General features: G+C 38.7%; 1 protein-coding gene across 6 annotated transcripts in view; it reads right to left on the minus strand.

Moving 5' to 3' along the window:
• Positions 1–3,220: 3,220 nt before the first annotated feature.
• The window catches only part of LOC126191013 (hydroxylysine kinase), a 196,353-nt gene continuing 172,338 nt past the window's right edge, over positions 3,221–27,235 (minus strand). For 3 of the 6 annotated variants that reach the window (XM_049931700.1, XM_049931703.1, XM_049931704.1), the window contains 3 exons: positions 21,402–21,576; positions 14,006–14,259; positions 3,221–3,724 (listed from right to left, as the gene is read on the minus strand). In XM_049931700.1, coding sequence (XP_049787657.1) covers positions 3,536–3,724; positions 14,006–14,259; positions 21,402–21,576 — 618 coding nt within the window. In that variant the 3' untranslated portion in view covers positions 3,221–3,535. The remainder of the gene's footprint in view (positions 3,725–14,005; positions 14,260–21,401; positions 21,577–27,235) is intronic. The other 3 variants (XM_049931702.1, XM_049931699.1, XM_049931701.1) reach the window with 2 other exon arrangements.

A 27,235-nucleotide genomic window follows, 5' to 3' on the forward strand; every position in this document is an offset into this window, starting at 1 on the left:
AGTTTGGACAAGAAGAGAATAGAGGCTTTCGAAATGTGGTGCTACAGAAGAAAGCTGAAGATCAGATTGGTAGATCACATAACTAATGAGGAGGTATTGAACAGAATTAGGGAGAAGAGAAATTTGTGGCACACCTTGACTAGAAGAAGGGATTAGTTGGTAGGACATGTCCTGAAGCATCAAGGGATCACCAATTTAGTACTGGAGGGCAGCGTGGAGGGTAAAAATCATAGAGGGAGACCAAGAGATGAATACACTAAGCAGATTCAGAAGGATATAGGTTGCAGTCGGTACTGGGAGATGAAGAAGCTTGCACAGGATAGAGTAGCATGGAGAACTGCATCAAACCAGTCACTGGACTGAAGACCACAATCTAAATCTAACATTACACACTACTTCTACTAACTACACTGAGAAACATGGAATGAAATGAACAATGAGACAGATACAAATAAAATGTTCAACTACCTCTATGGTACATATAAACATTGTTTTGATATAGCCTTTCTGTGCATCCCCCTCCACTAGCCACTGGCGGCCAATAATATTCATTCTCTTTCTGAGCGACTAGCAGAGAATTACAGCTAGAGAACGAGAATCTCGCTCCTACATGCTGCACTGTTGCCGCACTTCATGACAACCGAATTATTGATTCAACTGTCAAATTTTTTTTTGTTTCCTTTTTTTTCTTGCAGCAGTGGATGAGTCAGGTGACGGTAATAAATGTGAAGTGCTTCACAAGCAGGCGTGGCAGTTTATTTAACGTTTTTATAACTTTTTAAAATGTGAATTTAAAAAGAGGTCTCATACTGTTGACATTAGAAAACATAAGAATGGACTCCAGAACTATGTGGTGTCAGCCAAAAGAACTGTAAATTGAATTGTAAACAAAAGTGTCAGAGCTGTAGGAATCTTAGAAACAGTTGGTTTTGTGTCGCCTGGAAAGCATCAAAATCGCAAGGAACCTGTAACACAAATGGATAGTTTTAACAATGATGTTTTAAAATGCTCCATGTGAATGATGAATGCCTGACATAACAAAAATGTGTTACAGTTATGCAGGGTTCAATGGTAAGTGCTTCACCATGGTAAAGAATTTTAAAAGGTGCTGGTTCCAGATATGTCAAGAAGAGAGTTTTTAGTTCAAAGAAGTGACCTAGGTGCAGCATGAACTATATCCCATATAAAAATTCATGATACAAGAGAAGGAGGTAGTTCAACAGTGTATTATCTTGATGAAACATGGGTCAATTAGAATCATTACAAGAAGATCTGCTGGATAATGAATGATGGTACTGGTGGTTTTAAAGTTCTCATAGTTCTTGGATAATTATTCTGCATGCTGACACTTCTTCTGGTTTTATTTCTGAGAAGAAACTTGTATTTACGTGCAAGAAAAACAGCATTGATTACCACTCAGCAATGAATGCTGTCAGTTTCGTGATGTGATTCACAATTCTTGTCATACCATGCTTCGAAGTCGGTCATTGCCAGTTATAATTCAACTCTTATAGAGAAAAAAAATCAAGTACAAACATCAGAAAAGCGGATATTTTTCCCCAGCTTAAAAACAAAATATTAAGCACTGTATAAACCAGACTTGTGCTAATCTCCTGCTGCTCGTTAATTTATACTGTACAAGTCACATGACATAACGTACAAACTTCCTTGCACGTAAATGGGATCACACAGTTTTGCGTTTACCCATGTGTCACTGTCATTGTAGCCCCATGGAATTAGTTTGGGCAAAGGGTTTTAAGGTTATGTGGGAGAAAAAAACAAAACATTCATGATTACTTACAGTGAATCATTTGTGCATGAGGCAATAGACACTGGGGCAACAGACAACATCCCACCTGTAGTGTGGGAACAGACTGTGCGGCATGCTGAAAAGCTTCAGAAAGAAGAATTTCACAGGGATGGATATAAGCCTTGAACCTATAATCGTAATTTTAAAATCAGATTGTTTGTAAACAGACTCAAATAGAAGTCACGATAGTATTATGATGTAGAGTTTGGAACAAAGTAATAATATTTCTTAGTTTTAAAGACTTATGGTTTAAAAAATGTTTTTGTCAACATATCAGTCGCATACACAAAAATGAGAACTTCCTAGCCTTTTTGATTAGGACTTTGTATCTTTTTAATTGTGCAGACTATAATGTTCAACATATTGCCCAAGAAGAAGTTAAGCTTCTCCCACTATACTGTAAACCTCTGTCATTTTCAAGGCACAAACTGGATAAGGCCCTAAAATGACAGTAACTGTTACTTGTTCGAGATATTGGTGGTTTTCAATATTATCGGTCAGATTCCCTGGAGTTATTCACAGATAGTGGTTAATTGTTTGCTTGTTCAATGGATCATAAATGCAGTCTCACACTGTAATATCGAACGTGTTAGTTTACATTCACAATGCCCATTAACAATGAAAAATATGACAACTTACTGACCATTTTTATGATAGTGTTTACTACCACAAATTCTTTTTTACACTCATCAATCATCAAACATTTTTACTTATAATGCACTTCAAATTGCAATAAATGGTAATTATTGCAAGCAGTTTCAGTGTTCTTTTGAGAAAAATTGTACTTCATGTCTTCACAAAACTGTTTTAGCTGTTCTCACGTCCCAACATCATGTTGAGTAAATCTGTGGAGCAGTGGATGAGAATTAATATTTCTCTCATGATGATTGATTGAAATTGGTTTCAATATTTATTATTCCCCTCATAGAACTGAACATATAATACAATGTACCATATGCAAACAAGCCTGACTTATCTGCAGCTATGCAGTTTGGCAATGTGGACTCTGTTTGCCCACTCTCTGCTGCGGCACAGGCACAGTTCTCATCCCCCCATGCTTCCTTTCTGCTCCACCTCTATTCATGGCAGTGCAATCCTATGTGACATGGGCTTTAGTACCTCAGAGAAATATGAAACACAAAATAGCAAATATGTATAACAAATGTATAAATATGATCATATGTATGTATTGTCTAACCATATTGTCTGTAGGAATTGTTTGTGGGATGTCAACTATATATGTAGTAAATGTTACTAAGATTCAATATGTAATCATGATTAATTTGTTTATTGTCTTAACGTATAAATGTCTTCGTGCGTATGTCTTGTCTAACTGTATTTTCTGTAGGAATCATTTCTGGGATATCAATTGTAAATGTAGTAAATATTTCTTATATTAAATGTGAAATAATGGTTAATTTCAGCATTGTCCTTATGTGAAAAATTTGTAATGTTTATCTATGTATTATATTTTGACTTGTCCTATATTTAAACAATATGTCATGAGACTAAATAAAAATAAACAAATAAATACATAAATCAGTTATAAACGGCTACTTCTGTTAGCTGTCAGATTCATGTTGTTCTTTCCACTTACAAAAATCTAAGCAGCTAAACTTGTGTTTTATTTTTAGGCTGTGCCTTATACAGCAAAAAACACTTCAGTTTTTTAGAAAAATAAAGCACTTCTAGCAGAACACACACATGCTTCATCTCAACTAATAATCACAGTCCCTGTGGTGCTGTTATTTCACTTATCCATTGCTGATTAATCTTGTCATCTGATGTATTCCACAACAGTCTGAGCATGTCCCATCCACGGGCTGCTGTTACCAACAGATAACTGTCTGGCTCTATGGAGTATGAGTATGCACCTAATACAAGGCTTTGGCAGAGACGTGCACACACACAGATCTGTAACAGAGTAATCAGTGACCTTCGGGTTTTTTTCCTGTTTTTAAAAATACAATTTTCAAAAGAGGTAGAAAAAAGCAGAAACTTTTGTATACATTTTCGCATTATAAGTGAGGATTCTTTAATATCATCAGGAGTAAATTGTAATTTTTAGATGATCAGTTTATACTAATGTGAGCATCTGAAATAATTTATGATTTCTAGCATGAGGCTTTATTTAATCTACTCCTTACATCTGGTTACACAAGGCATGTCTTCAAGCAAAAGAATAGTAATCAACACCATTCTACACAAAAAAGATGACTACATAATATGAGGGTAATCACAAAAGTAAGGTCTCCTATTTTTTTACAAGTACAGAACTCTGTGTGGCAGTTGGTCACACTGTTATGAAGAGGGCTTCACGTGCTGTGTGTAAACATGTGCTTAGTCTTGGCTTGGCAGCCGTTGAGAATGGTGCTCCCATTGGATGTTACCACCAAGTGCGAATTGTGCGCGGTTAATTGGTTTTTGAAAGAAAAGTGCACTGCACTGATTGAAATCCATTGCCAATTGATGGAAGTGTATGGTGAGTTGTGCATGGATGTCAAAAATGTTCATAAGTGGTGTAGGGAGTTTGCAGCTAGTTGGACCAAAAGTCATGATGAATAAAGGAGTGGGAGGCCATCAAGTTCTGAGGAGACAGTGTTGAAGGTTGAGCAAAGCATGCGTGAAGATCCACAGATCACTCTGGATGATCTCTGCACGTTGGTTCCTGAGGTTTCCCGAAGCACCGCTCACAGAATTTTAACGGAAACATTGAACTACCAGAAGGTGTGCACAAGATGAGTGCCACGCTTGCTGACTGAAGACCACATGCGGCAATGAGTTGATGCTTCCCATGCATTTCTTCACCACCTTGCAGCTGAACAGGACAACTTTCTGGACTCAATTGTCATGGGTGATGAGAACATTTTGCCAGAAAGCAATTCATCTCCGACAATGAGGTGAAAGAAGAGGTTCATAACTTTCTGAGCAGCATGGCAGTGGGCTGGTATGACATGGGCATACAAAAACTGCCACAGCATCTACAAAAATGCATCAACAGAAATGGTGATTATGTTGAAAAATAGCTAAATGTTCAAGCTGTAAACTGATGAAAACCATTGTGGAAATAAACAGGTCTATGTACTTATAAAAAAATAGGAGACCTTACTTTTGGGATTACCCTCATATTTTTCTAATATGTCCACGACAGAGAAAAGTTATTTGACTACAATCAGTAGGCCTAAGTCATTGTGATCAGTAGTTGCATTTCAGATGTGCAATTCCAGTACTGCCCATAGACACAGATAAAAATTATAAAATCTATTCTTTTCTTCAGAACCATTACTTTGTCCCTCAGAGAGGTTGTAGAAGATTAGAAAAAGGGATAGATGACTAAGAACCAAGGTTGTGTAGAGGATGGGCTATGGGCAGGCAGTGGGTGTTATAGAATGAATAGGGTAATTTTTAGATAAAGGCCATTTATTGGCAAAAGCATGTTGAAAGGGGTTACATAGGCCTAGGGAGGTGAGAGTGAGCCAGAGCTTAGAGTTTGGCGAAACATTGTTTGCGTAGCTACTGAAAGTTGTTGTCTGCCAAAACTAAGTCCACAGTGCCACAGCACTGGGAGAAGTGGGAGATTTTCAATGCTACAGGGCACGCATCCGACTCGTGAATGAGCAAGAATACCAGAGAGTGGGCCCGGCAACGAGCGGCCGGGTATATTCGATGCACCTCGCGGCTTCCTCCGCTCTGATTGGTCAGGATCGAGAAAACCGCACGGGCGGCATGGAATTTTCCAGAGTGTCACCTGCTAAGCGACACCTGGAGCAGCATTACCTCATAAGCACATAAGAGAGGCACGTGGCCAAGGTGCCCTTCCTCAGTGCTGACTTCCTGTTGCTAAACCATGGGACAAAAGAATTTACAGGCAGCTAACACTGCCAGCCATGGCTTGGCCGCAATGGAAAAATGAAGTTACTGCTTGGAGGCTCATATAATAAAGTAAAATTTCCTGCTGTCTGGCTCATTCTTTACAGTTGAGAGGGACACCCCTGTTATGAGGACAAAGAAAGACAAAGATATAAGAGAAAGCATCAGGGAAAGCATCAGAGAGAGTAGGGAGTAATGGATAGCACACTGGTAATCTCTATGCTAGCTTCAGTCCAGATGACAGAGTAAGAACTAATAATGAGAAGTGGGATGAATAGTAAGATTAAAAACTAAGATGAACATAGAAAAGGAGATGAGGAAGGAAAAATAAAAAAGAGAGAAGGATGAAGATAAAAAAGTCAAAATGAAATAGAGTAACAGAAAATGATGATATACCATCCATAAAAAAGTTATACAGTGGAGAAAGACTACCAAACAAAAATACTACCTACTGAAAAAAATGGGGAGGGGGAGGGGGGAAGGTCTGTTGATGGATGTTACATCCAGGTGATGATGGGTTGTGAAAATATGTTACACAACAAGTTCCCATCTCAGGAATTAAGGAAAATGAGTACTATGTGTTATAATTCAAACAGTAAGTGTGATGTACAGGTCTCTCAATACCCTTGAGTGAAGCTGCAAGTCCCTGAGGCATACAGTCCTTCAGTGTCCATTCCTGCACCCATCCAGTTTGGTGGTGGACTTCCCAACATATCACAGAGTGAACAAATGTTAGTAAATTACTTGTGTGACTTCAAATTTTGTTTTGCATTTGATGTTGTGTGCAATTGTGGTTGGATGCTTGGGAAAGTTTTACAGTGGAAAGATATGCAGGGATAAGAATGTTGGTGCAGGAAATATAACGCAGTTTGACAAGAATGTTATGGATTTTGGGAGAGCTATAGAAGCTGTAAGTGGGTGGTGTGAGAAAGATATCAGGGAGTGATGAAGTTTTTTCAGGACTCTGCTTGAGAAACTCTGAGGTGGGATAGAGTAACATAACGAGGCATTTGAAGTCTGTGCAGTTGTAGGTGAGAAATTGGGCACTTCTGGTTTTTTGGGAGTGAACTTGTTTTTGTCAGAGTGTGAGACAAAGATACTGCCCTGGAGATCAATTTCTGGAAAAGATCTATGGTACAACTGCAGGAGAGGAAAGACCAAAAGAGTTTTTTGGTGACAATGAACAAGGTTAAAGTAATTGGTGTTTTTATGTGGGATTGAAGGCTCTACATGATGTGTTGCAAATGCTGGTCTGCCAGGGTTCAGATGCCCTCAGTAGGGGCTTTGAAGGCTGCTACAATGGAATGACTGATGTGGTTGTTTTCATTTGGTTTGGGGTGTAGACAATAGATGAAGGTGCATGGGTCAGGAAAGGTAACGATTTCTTTGGAAGCAGTTGTGAGTCCTTTTAAGGAGCCTAGGGATTTACAGATTTTCTACAGCTCAGTCTGGATGGAAGGAATGTAGCATTAGGGGCAATTTCTTCAGCTGATAGATCTAATAGCTGGTGAATCATGTCTGCCATTTATCTATAATGGGCAAGTAGGACATTACAGGAGCCCTTGTCCACAGGAATCAAAATGCTAGGGCAGTCTGCTTTCAAGCTCGCTCAAGGTTAGTAAAGGTTGGAACTTTGTGATTTATTTAGCAAGGATGATGCTAGGAGTGTGGAATTAGTGGAATGCTTGGAAAGAATAGTTTTGAGAAAGAGGAGCAGGATCCCTTTGGGATTTGGGTTAGAAATGTTCTAGGCAGATTTAATACTGACTGTTGGTTGTGAGTTGGGATTAAATAGTGAAGTGGTATTTCCAGTTGATATTGTGAGTGTATGATGGGAGATCTTCGACAAGGGCAGTATGATTAAATCTGGGTGTGACACCAAAGGTTAGGCTTCAGAAATATTGATGTGATGCCTCAGGATCACAGAGTGTTTAAAAATGAATCATAGCCAGAATTTAAGGGGATAGAGTTGTATTACAGGTATAACTGGCCTGGGGTGGGGTGGGAGATTGGTGGGAATGGGAGCTAATGTAGGGACCCACATTGAGCTTTCTGGTTTGGAGATGGGTCGAGTAGTGGATGGTAGTATCAGGAGAGAGGGAGAGAAACAGAACTTTTTAAGTATTTGACCAATAAGGTGGATAGCTTCTTCAGGTAGTGGGAGGTGATTTCTTTTTTTTTTTCTTTTTTTAATTTTATTGCTAACTTCAACTGGCATTACAGTAAGTACTAGAGTGTTAGCAGATTCAGGGGCTCAAAGTTTGAAGAGTTTAAATAGAGGCAGCAACTGTTGGTAGTGGTGGGTGGTCGAAGAACTATGCATACCACGGATAAGGTTGCTAAGGTGTAAGGATTCACTTCTTTAGAATTTAAGGTGGGATTGGTGGAAAGATTCGTTGCAGGCAGAGATGAGAACTTTTAAGGTAAGGCCTTTACAAGCCATACCAACATAAATCTCACTATGTTCCCATTCCTATACCTCAATACCTGCAGTTATTCTGTAAACATGCTCTTGCTGTACTCAAGCAGGAGTTCCTCATACTTTTCCTCCAGTATTTCTTCTCCAAGAGCCTCAAGTGGAAATACCACTTCATCGTCCAATCCCAATCCACAATAAACAGAGTGAACATCAAACCCTGCCTAGAACAGCTGCAACCAAAACTGCTAAGGAGACTTCCTCTTCTTTCCCACAATCATCCTCTACAGGCATTCCTTACTGCCAACATCACCTCCCAAACCGTCCTAAAAATATTACAAAAATTCCAAACATGACTCAAGCTGATCCTCAGCTATCCATGATCTGAAGGCAGACCACTCTGTCACCATCCTCCCATGAGTATGAGGAGTATTTGACAGAGCAACACTGTCAGCTCTTGGACAACTCAACACTAAAGAACCATTCCTAGTGACCCTCTATCTTCCAAACAAACTGAGCTGAAGAAATTCGTTAAAAATACGAGGCCCCTTGTTTCCCCATATCAACAATGTTTTGAATGCATCAATAAATTACACAGCCAAGGCCAGGAGTTTCTGAAGTCAAGTTCTGAAATAAGATCATATCCCTCTGACATCACCTCTCACTGCCATCTCTCACCTTCTGTTGTCCCCCTAACCTCCACAATATTCTTGCCACACCATACGACATTTTTACACCATTATTCATACTCCACATATACAACCTGCTTTATTTACCACTGTAAAAACATGCACCATGTACCCACCCACTATCACCTACACTGGTAAACACTACAGCATCAAATACTGTTTACCAATATGTGTTCATTGTATGGTGTTCTTACACCATTATTCATATTCCACACATACAACCTGCTTTCTTTCCCACTGTAAAAACATGCACCATGTACCCACCCACTATCACCTACACTGATAAACCCTTCAGTATCAAATACTGTTTACCAATATGTGTTCATTGTATGGTGGTTTATATAGGAATGACCACTGCAAAACTGTCTGAGTGCATTAGTGAAAACTGAAGAACTGTTCACTTAGGGGGCCCTCAGTACCCTTTTGCTACATGCTCTGCAGTATAACTCAAGGAACCTGTGTGCCTGTTACATCTGGTGGGCTATTTGAAGCCTTCAATAAGAATTCTGGAGATTTGAAATTGCTGTCCAGTCTCCACCGCTCTGCTGTACTTAACCTCCATTAACTTACAAGAACCACTTTCATATTATTATTTATATTTTATTTGTGTACTTACTTAATCATTTCCTCAAAAACTTTTTTTTTCTTTTTTTTTTCATTGTCATCCCTCTCTCCCTTTCTCCCCGCCATTGCCGGTCCCAAGCCCGGATGAGAAAGGAGGAGGGTTAGAGGATGGGCCAACCCCCCATCCTCTGTAAAAAAAAAAGATTCTGGTTAAAGAAAAAGACAAAAGGAAAAACTGGACGGATCAAAATGGTGACGAAACTGGATACGTAAATGGATTTTCTGGATTTAGAATTGGAACATGGAATGTAAGGTCAATCATGACGGGGGGAATGAAACAACTTGGAGGAGAACTGAGTAAATATCAATGCATAGTGGCAGCAATTCAAGAAACAAGACTTCCTCAGGGTGTTATGAAGATTGGAGATACTCACACGCTCTTTAACAGCAATGAGCTAAGCCCAGCCTGGACTTCTGGAGTTGGTTTTGCTGTACACAATAAAATGATATCGGCTGTCAACAAATGGTCTCCTGTAAACGACCGAATCTGTTGGATGATTTTACACGCTAAACCATATAAGATCTGCCTAGTCAACTGCCATGCCCCATCAGAGGATGCCGATGAAGAAACAAAGAATAACTTCTATCTAGAACTAGAGAATGTAGTAGACAAACTCCCAAGACACTCAATTCAGTTGATAATGGGAGACTTCAATGCCCAAGTGGGAAGAGAAGTGCAGTATCGTCCAACGATAGGGCCTGATAGTATCCATGAAACAAGCAACGAGAATGGTATCAAATTAATTAACCTTGCCGATACAAGGAGAATGATCGTTAGAAGCACATACTTCCCCCGCAAAGCAGTGCATAAAGTAACCTGGATATCCCCAGATGGAAGTACGATGAACCAGATCGATCACGTTCTTGTTGACCGAAGACATCATTGTAGTGTCGAGCATGTAAGATCCTTTCGCGGGGCAGATATGAATTCAGACCATTTCTTAGTGGTAGTCAAACTACGTCTGAAACTTTCAACCATGTGGAGAAGAAATTCTGAAATGATGGTCCGCTTCGACAAGAATAAGTTGAAAGATGTAGAAGTGAGACAGCGCTATCAAGAAAAAATTGCAGAACATCTCACAATAACAGAGAACCCTAACAGTGTGGAGAACGCATGGATGCTGCTGAGGAATGCAGTGTTAGAAAGTGCAAATGAAGAACTAGTTTGCGATGCAAAACGAAGAAGTAAACCTTGGTTCGATGAACAATGTCGAGAATCTGTTGAGATTAGATCAGCGAAGAGGATAAAATGGCTACAGCAACTCTCGGAAGAAGCAAGGGTAGCTTACTACGAAGCGAGGCGTAACACGGACCAACTCTTGAGAAAGAAGAAACGGGACCACCACAAAAGTCTGTTGATTGCAGTCGAAGAAGCAAAGTCGTCACGCTCGTTTTTCCAGGCCTCAAGATTCGCCAGAGGCGCATACAGACAACGTACATTGGTCCTAACGAATGAGACGGGTGAAGTTGTACCGCCAGAAGAGCAAGCAACCCTATTTAAAAAACATTTTGAAAACCTATTGAATCCCGACAACCCACCAGTAGGGACAACACAGACGGATGCCCGTTTTGACAGAGTTGAAGTCCCTGAACCATCTGAGGAAGAAATCAGTGTTGCCCTAAAAGCACTCAAGAACAACAAGGCTCCAGGAGGTAGTGGTATCACAGCTGAGATGCTTCGCTTGGGAGGGGAAACACTGGTGGGTGCTTTGAAACGATTAATTTCTACCATCTGGGAAGCAGAAGTTATTCCTGAGGAATGGAAGGGAGCAATCATATGTCCCATATTCAAGAAGGGAGATGCTACTCATGTATCCAACTACCGAGGGATTTCGTTACTTGAAATTGGCTACAAAGTTTTTACAACACTGCTACTAAACCGCATGAAACCACTGGCTGAAGGAATTGTAGGGACCTATCAATGTGGGTTCGTTGCTGGACGATCGACAATTGATCACATATTTACTCTGAGGCAGTTGATAGAAAAATTCTACGAATTCAATAAGGATCTACACCTCATCTTCATCGATTTTCGACAAGCTTATGACAGCATTGACCGCGCCACGTTATGGGAAACGTTAGAGGAACTTGGCATCCCATCAAAATACATCCGCTTAATTGCTGCTTGCTACTCTCAGTCTACGGCCCAAGTGCGGTTTGGTAATCAACTATCACCATCATTCAGTATACAAAATGGATTGAGACAAGGAGATCCATTGGCGCCAATATTATTCAATTTGGCCCTGGAAAAAGTAAGCCGTGACACTTGTCGAACCAGAGAGATGGAGATGGTGGGAGCAGACACAATCTTGGCATTTGCTGATGATGTTGTGATCCTTGGCGACACTCTAGAGCAAGTACGCAGGGATACTTCCCGATTCCTCCACAATGCAGAGAAAATTGGGCTGGTGGTGAACGAGGAAAAAACTAAATATCTTGTTGTATCACGCCGCCGAGATCTCCCTCCTTCCATTGATGTCGACAGGCATACCTTCGAACGAGTTGAAGAGTTCAAGTACCTGGGCTCCATACTAACAAATAGAAGTGAAGTAACGAAAGAAGTACAGCAACGTATAACAAATGCTAATCGCATGTTCTTTAGCCTGAACAATCTTTTCAGATCTCGGCTGATATCGCAGAAGAACAAGATCCACCTATACACGACACTGGTGAGACCAGTACTTTTATACGGCTGTGAAACTTGGGCAACATCAGCAACAGCAGAAGAAGCAATATGTGCATTTGAAAGGAAGGTACTTCGGAAGATATATGGACCCATCTACAATGCCATGGAAGGTAAATGGGAACGAAGAAAAAAAGAAGATTTATACCAGCGGTATGGAAAGCCACACATTGGACGAATATTGGCACAGAAGAGACTCCAATGGTTTGGCCACATCCTACGGGCAGACGGATCCCTTCCAAACAGAGTCCTCCACTCTCAACCCACAGGAAAACGCCCTAGAGGACGCCCAAGAACTCGATGGAAGGATAGGATAACAACGATCCTGAAAGAAGTGGAACCAGCAGCCGTGGAGGAGGACGCCAACGACCGGATGAGATGGACTGCCATCTGCAACAGCTCCCTCCTCTCGTGTAATTGACAGACACTGCGTGTGTGTTTCTTTTGTTTTTTTGTTTCTGTAATGTATCCCTCTTGCCTTTTAAACCTTTGATTGAATGCCCTGTTTATTTTTTCGTTTCTTCTTTAAGCTGTAATGTACATATGTAACTTTTACTACTGTATAGAGTACTTTTGTAAGTCTTTTTGTCTTTACTTTTCCTTTTGTTCTTCTTGCTGTAGGCCTTAAAGGCCCGATAAGGCAATAAATGATGATGATGATGATGATGTCATCCCTCTCTCCCTTTCTTTCTCCTCCCCTCCCTCTATCCATCTCTCATGCTCTGTTTTCCTTATATCCTTTTTTATGTCCTATTAATTTTTAATTGCACTATTCACATTTCTTCAATTTAATCCACCTTTACTTCTTACACTATCCTTCTATCAGTTCTGGACTTTAACTGGAACAGTGCTTATCAGTATATCTACCATCTTTGACCCCCCTCCCCTTTCTTTGATATCACTCTCTATCATTGTCTCCCTTCATCCTTGTAATAGATGGATTCTTTTCATTCTGGGGGATGTGAATGACCTATCCCTCCTTTATAATCCTCTTTCCTCCCTAAGAAAGGGCCCAACAGTTCCAAAGGCTATGATAGTTTTCCTGTAATTTTAAATGGATCTATTGATAGTACTTGAAGTTTTACCTCATGAAGGTAAGTCCTTGCCAGCTATTCTTTCTCCTTCCTTATATGCAAGTTTTATGTTTTTGTTATGATCGACATCATTGTGCAAAATTATGCTAATATTACGTAAAACATTGTTATGAGTCAAGTAGCTTGGGATTGTCAAAAAGAGGAGATGAGAAAAGAATAGCTGATGAAGTCAATAAACAAAAAATGGTGTGTGATGTTATAAGATTCCAGGGGGTAGGGGGTAGGAGGACATAACTGCTGCTGACTGACTGAATGTTCTGTTTCAACAATTACTTATGTAAAATTTGTATATTTCTCTTTTTACATTTTGAATAATAATCTACACATAATGTAGTCTAGCATTAAATTCACTTGATGTTTCTTCAATTTGTAATCTATGACTATTCTATTTCACTTTGACCCAATGACCATTCCTCTACAATGCTATCTTGTGAGAAGTGGAAAATAAGCTTCTAAATTTTGTTGTTAACACTCCTATTTTGGTAAGCCATGATAGATTAAAAAAAGGTATGTGTTATTTCCTTAACAGGTCATATAGTTATAAAATGTCCAGTTTGGTGCATTTTGAGTAAGGGTGCACAGCTGATGGTGAACACCTGATAATGATCTAGGGACCAGAACCAGTCATGTTAATATATACTAGTACACTTTAAGTTAACTAGAGCTGCCACCTGAAAAACAATGTTGACAGTTACAAATGGCCAATGTTCAAGAAGCATGTTGGACAAAATAACATATTCACAGACTGTAAAATATTCCATGCTTTTAATAATCATGAACTTATAAAATTAGTAACAATTGTGAAACCTACAATCATACCTTCAAAAGTTCAAGTTCCCTTTCAGGAAGCCTTTTTATTTTAGTGTAGCCAGAAATAACATGTCTTCCTGCAGTGAATGGGTCAAGTTCCTTTGCTTGCAGAATCATATAGCAAACAGCAATCGAAAGTTCAAATATATAGAATGATACATGACTGTCTCCAAAATCTAATATTCCACATATGTCCCAGATATCATTCTCAGAACCTTTACTAACAAGTATGTTCTGCTCATTGAAGTCACCATGAATTAACCCTGAAAAAGAAAGCAAGATGTTAGGTGATATTAGACTAGAGGAAACAGATTAGTGTGAACTGATTTTCCCAAACCTTTGTTCTGCACAACTTATTATTTTCTTTGCTTTCTCATTATGCTTTTATACATCTTTGTGTCACTTCTGATTTCTTTCTGCCCAATGGAAAGAGACATTCAATTCCAGGTTGCATATATTTTTGAATGTATTGATATGCTCAACCATGTTTTCCCCATAGAAGCAAAACTGTGGGGATTGGTCTTGAGTGAAAAAAGCTTTTCCCATAATGCAATGTTTTTAGTTTGAGTCCCAGTCTAACACACAGTTTTAAACAGTCAGCAAGTTTCATCAAGAATTTTGTTAGTTTGCTTTTTTATTACTATCATGTGATGTAGTGCTTTTTAAATAAGTGTTCCATATCAATGAAGTACCTTTTAATTATGGAACATGTATTACTAGGTAATAGACAATGCTCAATGGTTCATCAAAAGCAGCTCCAGAGGTCATGAAGTAGGAAGACACTTTGCAGAATCACAGGAATTTCATTTAAACACATACAATGCAAACTGCAATTACCTATCCATCAAGATGCAGTTATCCTGTAAGAAATCAGCTTTGGTCAAGAAAACAATCCATAAAAACAACTATGAAACTGCACAGATCTCAGTTCAACTTAACAGACTCATGGGAATGAGACTGGACAGAGGCTTCCCACCACAATACCAGAACTTGCTCTGTGTAAGGTAGAAACACCCTTCCTTTGTTCAGTGGTGCAGAACATGGATAATGTTTAACAGAATATCCACCTTTTATGGTAGAAGCATGTACTCTCTTCACATACGTGTTTGTAGAGCAGACAGGCAAACCGTTCGTCAAATAGTTACAGAATGTCCCAACGAGGTCTCTCGTAGTACTTTCGACAATTTCCTGATGGCAACAAATGATGCAATTAATTATATTAAAGATTTAGAAGTCTCTTTGTTAATTTCATGTGTTGTTTGTATTATATTTAATATTTTTATTAATATTTTGCTTAAAAAAATCATATTAATCATCACAATTCATACATGACTACGCGCAAACATTTGTGGGGACATAGCTCCGTGGAGTTGCCTGAAACAATATTGCTGCTGTGAGGCAGATCAACTAACCTCTCTGGACCTACAGTTACTTCACTCTGATTGATGTTTGTAACAATGTGCTTTGTACCTAGTAGGACAAGAAAATATATTTGTATGAAATCATAAAACTTGTTAGTGTTATTATACATAATGAGTACTGTACTTCCTACAAATTTATTGTGTTCTCTAGATTCCATCCTAGCAACCTTGGAAGATAGGATTAAACAATAAGTACAAAATTTCACAATTGTCCCAGGTAAATGTTAGCAATCTAGAAAGAGACCTGCACACAACTCATGGTATGCACATGAATGAAAGAGACAAAAAGACTGCCAGCAAGTTAATTGTTGAGGAAATTAGACAAAATTGTCCACAAAGCAGTGTACATAAGTGCATTGGCATGGTATGACACAATCCACCAAATCAGAATATGCCACACAAATAGCCACTGCAGGCAAGCCTGGGAAACTTGCAAAGCCTGCTGGACAGTTTGGTAGCCCTAAATCATCCTGTACAGTCCAGCAGGAGAAACTAAGACTTAATGTCATACACCAGAATTTCTGTAGTCTTAAAAACAAGTACAATGATCTGGATATTATTACGTCTTAATTAACCTGATATTTTAGTCATACCTGAACACTGGTACACTGGAGACTTAATTAGCATTAGTCAACCACACTCCATGGAAGTTTGATCTCCCTTTAGTAGGAAAATCAAGTCTGCAGATGGCATAGCAATCTTCACTATTGCAATTATTGGTATGTATAGGCCACTTGGGGAATGTATGGATACATTTTTCAAAAATCTATCTGACTTGCTGATATATATAGACAGTGCAGTCTCTGGGTTAAATGGCCATGTAAATACTATAATAACAGGGGATATAAATAAATACTATAATAACGGGGGATATAAATAGACTTATCAAGCAATGATGCCAATACCAAAAAGCTACTCCTCCTACTCGATGAATTTAATCTGACTACTCTTATCCATGAGCCAACTAGAGATACTGGTAACTACAAAACATATCTGGATAATATGATAACAAACCTGACCCATCTTTCCTACAGCACATCTGTTCTATAACATCTCTGATCACCATGCAGTACAGCTTCAATTGGAGGCAAATGAGATGCCCTTTGTCACTAAAAAGAAAATATATGTAAGCAAAAGAACCATGTTTAATGATAACACCAATTGACTGAACTGCATGTTAGTATGCATACCATGGTTTGAGAATGATGGCTTTTCCTATGATAGCTATGCTGCTGACTTCTATTACTATTTTGATGCCACATGTCCAGCTGTGGCCACAAAAGTTAAAACAAGATAAACAAAAGCATCTGGATAATTAATTATGTCATTGAAGCAAAGGAAAATTAAAATTATTCCGTAGTGCAATGTTGAATAATAAACAAAATCTCAAGCTAAAGGAGGCCTTCAAAACTTATCAAGAATACAATAAAGATTTATTAATACAGACCAGGAGCAACTACATTGCAAATAAGCTTCAGGCTTCACACAGTGTTACTACTGGAGTCTGGAGAGTGATAACCAGTTTTAGAACAGGCAGAGACAAATCCTGTATGGATTTTATTATTGACCACAATGGGATGGTAATAAAAGATCAACTTGAAATTCCTAATGTATTAAATGAATATTTTTCTTCAGTATGGGAAGCTACCAATGACAAACATAACAACATGCAGTATAATTTTAAAGGTAATCCACCTGAGCATAGCCTATTTGTAGCCCCACAAATTGCAAAGAAATAATTAACATCATCAGCTCTCTAAAATCTTCCAGTTCCACAGGGCATGAAGGCCTCAGTATTAATGTATTAAAAGTGTGTAGACAAAATGTCTCTGTACCTCTGTCTGCAGCAGTAAATAATATAATAGAATCAGGTACTTTCCCAGACAGACTAAAAATAGCTGATGTAACTCCAATATTTATAAAAGGAGACAAACTCAAAATTCAAAACTGCAAACCAATCTCAGTACTTCTTGTCTTTTCCAAAATAGCTGAAAAAGTCATATACAGCAGAATTATAAACTTTCTCCAGATGCACAAACTAATGTTTGAAAATCAAAATGGATTTTTAAAATGTAAATCAACTAGTACAGTAGCTGCTCAGTTAACCTAAGAAGTAATAAACAGCATTGAGAACAAGCAACATGTTGCAGGTATATACCTCTACCTTGAGAAAGCTTCTGAACTGAAAACATTTTGTACTGCCTAAAACTGAAAGTGGAGATCACAAATCCAAAATCACTAAGATAAAATATGGAGTGCCCCAGGGCTCAGTACATTGTCCTCTTCAGTTTTTGATTTATGTAAATATGGTGTTGCACTCAAAGTTCCAAAATAGTTTTGTATGTAGATGATACATCCATTGTATGTTATAAGGAATCATTTAACTAGAGACCCACTGTAATAATGTGACAAACGAAACTGTTCAGTGGTTTAATTAAAGCCACTTACATGTAAGCAGGAGTAAAATGTGTCTCATGGAGTTTAACAACAGTAGTTTTAATAATGAAATTAACTATACATCAGCAATGAAGTAGTAAAAAAAGAGTTTAGTGCAAAATTCGTAAGTTTAACAATCCAAAGGAATCTAAAATGGGACATACATGTTGACACTCTAGCATGTAAGTTATCTAAGAATATATTTGCAATTAATATGATTAGCAAGTTCTGCAAAACACTGTTGTCCTAAAGAATGCATACCATACTCTATTTTCCTCTCACCTGAATTACAAAATAGAAATTTGGGAGCAGCATCAAAGCAAATCAAAATATGCTATTGTTACTTAAGAAAGGGTTATAAGAATCATCTGTGGAGAAAAATATAAGGAACCATGCCATGGTTTGTTTAAAAAAAAACTGGTGTACTAACCATAGCAAACATGTACATTCTAAAAGCTGCATTACTTATTAAAAGCGTGCAGGCCAATATTTGTTCCGGTTTGTATCAGAACAATACCAGAAATAAAGAAAAATTTTACACCAGCAGCCACAGAACAGCACTCTATGAAAAGGGTCCACAATATGCAGGTATTAAGTTAGCCAATGCACTGCCCAGAAAAGTTATGACCATACCCACAATGAAGCTTAAATTTCAGCTAAAGAAATTCCTGTAACAAAATTCATTTTACACATTAGAAGAATACCATACTTACATGCACAATAAGAAGTGCTTCGTAAAAAGATGTAAATAATGTTAAGCGCCATCTTATTTGTAATTTAATTATTTTGTTAATCAATTATGCATTCTGAAGAACTTATTATTGTGCTATGTATCAAGAATTGTAACCTGTTTTTATACATATGCAATGAGTCATTTGATGTTGAATAAAGTATTATTATTATTGTTATTATTATTTCTTCCCTTTCTCAGACATTACGTCTGGTTAAAAATTGAAAGTGACGCGGACCTCGATCAAGCGTAACTTCCTTTTAACTGTGCGGTATATGTTACATTGCATTTAGGAACTTTCGGGTAATTGAACATGTATCAATAATTACAGGTTTCTGTAGTTGTATATATATGTTTGTATGTAGCTGCATTGCGTTGATGTACCAGTGGATATTGTGTGGTATGACTCCTGTAGTTGATAGTATAATTGGTACAATGTCAGCTTTATCCTGATGCCACATGTCCTTGACTTCCTCAGCCAGTTGGATGTATTTTTCAATTTTTTCTCCTGTTTTCTTCTGTATATTTGTTGTATTGGGTATGGATATTTCGATTAGTTGTGTTAATTTCTTCTTTTTATTGGTGAGCATGATGTCAGGTTTGTTATGTGGTGTTGTTTTATCTGTTATAATGGTTCTGTCCCATTATAATTTGTATTCATCATTCTCCAGTACATTTTGTGGTGCATACTTGTATGTGGGAACGTGTTGTTTTATTAGTTTATGTTGTATGGCAAGTTGTTGTATTATTTTTGCTGTGTTGTCATGTGTTCTGGGGTATTCTGTATTTGCTAGTATTGTACATCTGCTTGTGATGTGATCTATTGTTTCTATTTGTTGTTTGCAAAGTCTGCATTTATCTGTTGTGGTATTGGGATCTTTAATAATATGCTTGCTGTAATATCTGGTGTTTATTGTTTGATCCTGTATTGCAATCATGAATTATTATTATTATTATTATTATTATTATCATCACATTAGTATTTTTCAAACGAATATCTACCTCCATCTTTATATACAGACCCCTGTTTACAGTACATTATTATACGTATATTTCATACAGCTGTACAATGAACACTGATTTTTGCCGTGTAGCAAGTGATCTCAACACTACCTGGAAGTAGAACTCTGATCTCTGAGCATAGAACTGTTGTGTACCTGCAGATTCCACCATGCTGAAGTTGGACAAAACATTCCTATCAGTTATTCAAAATTATGAATTATTTACTTGTCCCTGATTATAAACACTATGTCACTGAATGTAACATTGTCTGAAGCAGGGAACTTTATTATCAATCCTAGATTGCAACACTTGATTAGAAAATAGCCACATGAAAAAAATACGTTTTTTCTATGACTTTTACAATAAGTGTTTGGTTTTGTTCCTGTGAATGGTAACAGAAAATTTAGCACTCCACAAACATTGTGTGCTTTGTATTTTTATTGCGTGTATTCTGAAGGAAACTGACAAGTATCTCATATACTACATGTCTCACTGTGTACATGTATATATCTTGTCAAATCAGACCAAATGTAGTATTTGTAAGTGCAGATAATCTTCTTGAAATTTTGATATATAATGTCCTGTTGAGAAAAATACATAAACTATGGTACACAATGCATCACTTGAGATATCAAGTATGCAAAAATGTGTTTCACTTTAGACTGGAATGTAGGTGCCCTCAGACATTTTACACTTAATGATTACTTGCTTAGTTCATTCCTAGTTTTCGTCATCCATAGTTACATGTCTGAGCTAAGGATATCAACTTTAAGATATGTCTTCACTGTTTACTTGCTTTTACAAATTACACACGTATAAAGTTAGGATAATATAGTAACAAATCTATCAATTAATGTTGAATCTCATGGCATTCTTTTGCACAATGACATGCATTAGTAAATCGTAAGTGAAAACACACACACACACACACACACACACACACACACACACACACACACACACACACACACACACACACACACACACCAGCTGTCTGATCAGTCTGTCAATGCACAGTTCACATCAGAGTTTACAACTGACACAGCTGACATGTCTCCATTTTTTCACTGGTTTTGAAACAGTCCATTTCGTTCTACTCCAGAAATCGAACTTCTAATGTAAAAGGCTCATGTGATGAAGAATTGGAAAGTATTTTCTTTTGCATTGCAGTGAGACTTCACAGCTGCCATATTGCAGTTAACAGGAAATGAAGTATGAGGATCTTTGGCTGGCATGCTAAAATAGCTGCAGTTTGACATCCAGTTTAAATAGAGAATAACGCTTGTAGCAGCTTGTTGAATATCTCTGCACCAGAGTACATAATTCCACTCTGAACCCCAGACAAGAGGGAAAAGTTTAATGAAAATTAATTTTTATTCCTTGTATTAAGGTGATGTAAATCACAGTTCAAACAAAACTAATTTTTACTGTCAGCAACAAAACCATTAAGGAGTAAATTTATTAGGAAGTGAGGGTAAAAATTCCACAATCCTTAAAAACTCTTATAGGTCCTACTATGCTTCCTTGGGACATATTGAATGTTACTTTGATTTCTTTTGAACACTTACCCTTCAGCATAACATACTGTGTTTTATTAGTCAAATATTCATCTGTACTGATTCTTTCATAGAAGTACATTTTGCTCCAGGAAAATCATAGTGTTTGAGCTTTGAATATGCTCTAAGATCTATAAGGATTTTATTAAACATTTTTCCCTTTATAACAATTAAAATTTGAATCAACAAAATGGCAATCCTTTTTGCACCATGATATGGTTTTCAAAATGATACATACTGAGAGAAAAAATTGAATATACCTTTCTCCAACTTTTCTTGATTTCTGAGAACGATTTCTTCAAATGACTTGATAACTTCTGTTACCAGACTCTTATTATTCTCATTTGGAACAGCAAACAATAGTTTCAGTACCAGTGGACAATGCTGTAACAGCCATATATTTTTGCGATTCTCAAATCCTGTATGTTGAAATCCCTAAAATAAAGAAACAGTTGAAATTCAAGCTTTTGTTTAACACCAAGGCAGAAGAATCAGTACTACTACTACTATTACTACTGTTACCATAAATGTCTTTCTCTTACATATATTTCATTTAAATTGGCACAAAGGATTAGGAACATGGAACAAACAAAATGAGAAACATTGGAAGTAACAGCTATTGTGCAACACAAACACAGCTAGCAGTTAGTACTTGTGTGACGTCAGCTAAATAACTTCCTTTATTTGTTTATACTAAAAGAGAATGTAAATGAAAGTTCCAAACTTTCACCTTCATTTTCCTAAATCCATGCTATGCTTCAGCCAGGATATTTTATTTTTCTGTGAATTTTATAACTTCTCCTTCCCCCACCGCCATCATCACCTTTACAAACTGGCACAACTTTCCTGTTTTACAGACATGTTGGGAACGTGTCCTTTTCCATTACCAAATTTACTAAGGGATGTCAGAGGCTTTGCTAGATATTGTGAGCAGTGTTTAATTACTACACCCCCTGTATTTTTGTTTCTCAATGATCTGATGGTATTATTTTGTACTTCTGTTCCAGCTCCTTGAAAAAGGAAAAGGAATTTTGTAATTTCTGGTGAAATCACTCTGTTTTTAGGAAGTGCTTCATATCTTTAATTAGCTTTTTTCACTATGATCAAACAATGGAAAATCCAGGATGGAATGATACAATATTGTGAAAAAAAAAGTTGCTACTCACCATGTAGCGGAGATGCTAAGTCACAGATAGGCACAACAAAAAGACTGTCACAAATAAAGCTTTTGGCCAGTAAGGCTTTCATCAGAATTAGAACACAAACACACACATACACACTCATGCAAACGCAACTCAAACACACATGACTGCATTCCAGGCAACTGAGGCCACACGGCGAGCAGCAGCACCAGTACATAATGGCAGTGGCATCTCGGAGGGGTAAGAAAAAGGCTGGGGCAGGGAGAGGGAGGGAAAGTAGGGTAGGGGTGGGGGACAGAGACGTGCTGTTGGGGAGCGCACAGGGACTAGGTGGAAAGAGGGTAGGGCAGGAGGTTAGATGGAGGGCAGCGGAGAGGTAGGGATAGTGGAAAAGGAAAGAAGTAAAAAGACTGGGTGCAATGGAGGAATGAGGGTTGTGTAGTGCTGGAATGGGAACAGGGAAGGGGTTGGATGGATGAGGACAGTTTCTTGGCCACAGTTTGTCGATGACCATTCATGTGGACAGACAACTTGTTTTGTTATCCCACATAGAATGCAGCACAGTGGTTGGCTTGTAGAGCACATGACTGGTTTCACAGGTAGCCATGCCTTTGATGGGATAGGTGATGTTTGTAGGTGGTGGTGGGAGGGTGTATGGGACAGGTCTTGCCTCAAGGTCTACTATAGGGGTATGAGCCACAAGGTAAGAGGTTGGGAGCAGGAGTTGTGTAAGGATGGACAAGTATATTGTGAGGTAAGTGGATGGCAGAATACCACTGTGGGAGGGGTGGCAAGGATGGTGTGCAGGACATTTCTCATTTCAGGGCACAATGAGAGGTAGTGGAAACCCTGGCGGAGAATGTAATTCAGTTGCTCCAGTCCTGGATGGTACTGAGCTATGAGGAGAATGCTCCTCTGTGGCCAGACAGTGGAACTTTGTGAGGTGGTGGGGGACTGGAAGGATAAGGTACAGACTTGTTTTTGTACAAGGTTGGGAGGATAATTATGTTCTGTGAAGGCTTCAGTGAGACCCTCGGTATATTTCGAGAGTGATCACTCATCACTGCAGATGTGATGACCACAAGTGGCAAGGCTGTATGAAAGGGACTTCTTGGTATGGAATGGGTGGCAGTTGTCAAAGTATTGTTGCTGGTTAGTAGGTTTGATATGGAGGGAAGTACTGATGTAGCGATCTTTGAGGTGGAGGTCAACATCTAGGAAGGTGGCTTGGTGTGTTGAGCAGGACCAGGTGAATCAAATGGGGAAGTAGTTGAGGTTCTGGAGGAATGTGGGTAGAGTGTCCTCACCCTCAATCCAAGTTGCAAAGATGTCATCACTGAATCTGAACCAGGTGAGGGGTTAGGAATCTGAGTGTTTAGGAAGCATTCCTCTAGATGGCCCATGAATAGGTTGGCATAGGATGGTGCCATGCACGTGCCCATAGCTGTACCCAAGATTTATTTGTAGTTAATGGCTTCAAAGGAGGATAATTGTGGGTGAGGATATAACTGGTCATGGTAACTAGGAAGGAGGTTGTCAATTTGGAATTTGTCAAGTGTTGGGAAAGGTAGTGTTCTATAGTGGTAAGGCCATGGGCATTAGGGATATTAGTGTGCAGGGAGGTAGCATCAATTGTGACGAGCAGGGCACCGTGTGGTAAAGGAACAGGATCTTGGAGAGTCAGTGGAGGCTATGGTTGGTATCTCTTATACAGAAGGGTAGGTTCCTGGTAGTAGGTTGAAGGTGTTTGTCCACGAGAGCATAGATTCTGTCAGTGGGGGCACATTAACCGGCCACAACTGGGTGTCCTGGGTGGTTGGGTTTGTGAACTTTAGGAAGCATGTAGAAAGTGGGATGTGAGGCATAGTAGGGCTGGGCAGAGAGATGGACTCTGGGGAGAGGTTCTGGGATAGGCTTAAGGATTTGAGGAGTGACTAGAGAGCCTGCTGGAGTTCTGGAATAGGGTCACTGTGGCAAGGTTTGTAGGTGAATGCATCTGACAGCTGGCCAAGTCCTTCTCCAAGATAATCCTTGCAGTTCAAAATAACAGTGGTGGAACCTTTATCCACAGGTAGGATTGTAAGGTCAGGAGCAGTTTTTAGATGGTGGACTGCAGTTCTTTCTGCGGATGTAAGGTTAGTTTGCATGTTGAAGGATTTGGGGAATGAAACTTCCTGGCTGATTCAAACTGTGTGCTGGACCGAAATTCAAACTCTGGACCTTTGTCTTTCACAGACAAGTATGACTCACGACCCTTCCTCACAGGTTTACTTATGCCAGTATCTTGTTCCTACCTTCCAAACTTCACAGAAGCTCTTCAGCGAACCTTGCACAACTAGCACTCCTGGAAGAAAGGATATTGTGGAGACTTGCTTTGCCACAGTCTGGGGAATGTCTCCAGAATGAAATTTTCACTCTGCAGCAGAGTGTGCACTGATATGAAATTTCCTGGCAGATTAAAACTGAGTGCTGGACCGAAACTCGAACTTGGGACCTTCGCCTTTTTCAAGCAAATGCTCTATCATTATGTTGGGGAATGGTGGGAGGCAAGGTTCAAGGTTAAGAAATTCTGGAAAGTTAACAGGGGTGATTTAGGGTCAGTGGGGGTGGAACCCGGTTAGATGGAGGAGTGAACTGAGTTAGGCAGGGTTCAACATTGGTCTTTGGTTGAGTCTGATTGGTAGGGTTGGTGGCAGAAAAGTGTTTGCACTGTATGGACTGGAAGAAGGAGAGAAGATCTTCATAACTCTTTATAACTATGTACGTAAATTGTACATCTTTATTTAATTTTCAGGTAGCCCATGCTCAGTCATTATGAAAATATATAGTTGCATATGATTTACACCGCTTCATGACTATCACGTTTTATGTGGCTGTGGCGTTTTTCAACTAGATAATGTATCATGTCACAAGCCCAGGAGTGTGATTGAGCAGTTCAAGGAACACAGTGGCAATTTACAATTGATGTGCTGGCCCCCAAATCGCCAGGTCTGAACCCAACTGAACGCATCTGCGATGTAATTGAACATGGCATCAGAGCTCACCATCCCATATCCAGAATTAGATGACGTGCAGACGTGGTGCCAACTCCCTCCATTGACCTACTGAGGCCTCAAAGCTTCCATGTCATGACACATCGCCACTGTTATCCATGCCAAAGGGGGACATACCGGCTATTAGGTATGTAGTCATATGTTCTGGTTGATCAGTGTAGTTTGTTCATGATATCCTGGACCACCTTTCATGCAAGTGTGGGGTGCAAAGGAAGCAAGCTCTGCCTACTGAAGCCCAACAGATTCACAACAATGGTAAAAGTGGCGGTGTGGTGTGAACATGCTGTGCTTTCTTCCCACTGTTCTGGTAATCACACTTGCTTTCTGGTTTGATACATCATGGTAGAACATGACAATCATTTAGCTCAAAGTCGACTAACTCCTACTGGCTTCAGCCAATCCAGAACTAGGGAGCCCTTGTTCAGGACATTGTGAACAACCTATAGTTTCAATTTTGTTTTCTAGTGCTAAACATGATGAACTAAGCTGCTGCATAATTTTATATATGTGCTGACTCTAATATAACTTGTCCTTCAGCTGGACTTCAAGGAATAATACACAAAATTCCTTTTTGTGTACACTTATTTATATCTGTTTGCAGTACTAACAGGTAAGCTGTTTGAAAGTGCATAGTACTGATCACACGTGACAAGTTAAAACTTGACGTTTGGCACCAAGTGTTGGGTTGAAAACGGGAATCAATTATATTCTCCACAGAACGCTACAAAAATTCAATCTTAGTAAAAGATTTTTCACTCACTTACTCAGATCTGACACTTATAGGGAAATAACCCATATTATCTAAGGAGTGGTAAGGATATGAATGATGGGCTTGACATGCAATAGCAAGAGGTAGTGTAGTGTATCATACAGCAGCCAATTGTGATATTCTACCAATTCTGCTTGCCCTGTGTTCTTCAGTTTGCACATTAGGCATTTAATGTTGATATTTTAGTGTTACACATTTGGTGATTTCTATTTTACTACTGTGGTGCTCATAAAGACTGATGTAAAACAAATACAAAAAGTATTATATTGACCAATATTATTCCATGAATATCAGTTTCATGATCAGAAATTGTAAGTAGAAAATCAGCTTCCACTTGAAGAACACCCCAGTTTTTTACAGCTGCCAGGAGAGTGGACAACTGGTGTCACTGAAAGCATTCTCTCTCTGTATGTAGAATGCACTAAGTGCTGACATTCTCAGTTGCTCACAACTCTTCCTATTGCACAAATTGTGGTACTTTAAAAATATATTAGTCATTGAGGGCTGTTGATACAACGTGACTCTTAAACACAGTATCTAACTGTTATTTGTTTTACACATTTTGGGAAAAATGAAGAACCATCTGACCAGGCATCTGAATCAATGTGGCTAACTAGTTTCCATTTCTCAGATACTTTCCATAGGATATTTGTATAGAGCTTGGCTGATCTTCAGATGTAGGCTATAACTAATTATCTTTTCCTGGCATGCTAGAAGACTCTGTGCAAGACCCACATTGAACATGAAATTATTTCTTCAATGTTTTATGAATGTTGGCTTGAATGGTGACTCACTTCACCCCCCCTCCCCCCAAAGATTCTCCTTTGTGGTGGGACTTAACATAATTTGATGGATGATGACTTAACTGATGGAATATTCCATGTAAAGTAGGACACACTTATATGATATTTAAAAGTTTAAAATTTGGTACTTTTTATATATTTTTTGAAAAGGATGGACTTGTTACTGTATGGCAATAATGGTTTGTGACCCATTATTGCTTTCCCTCCATAATTTGTACCATTTTTATAATGCCATATGTTTTTCCATGTGATGAGAGTGTGAATTATTGGACGTTTTGGACCTTCATTTCAACTGACTGGCAGGTAAGAATTAGCATATCATTATTA

Source organism: Schistocerca cancellata, chromosome 6 (genome assembly GCF_023864275.1).
Source record: "Schistocerca cancellata isolate TAMUIC-IGC-003103 chromosome 6, iqSchCanc2.1, whole genome shotgun sequence".
Taxonomy (NCBI): Eukaryota; Metazoa; Arthropoda; class Insecta; order Orthoptera; family Acrididae; genus Schistocerca; species Schistocerca cancellata.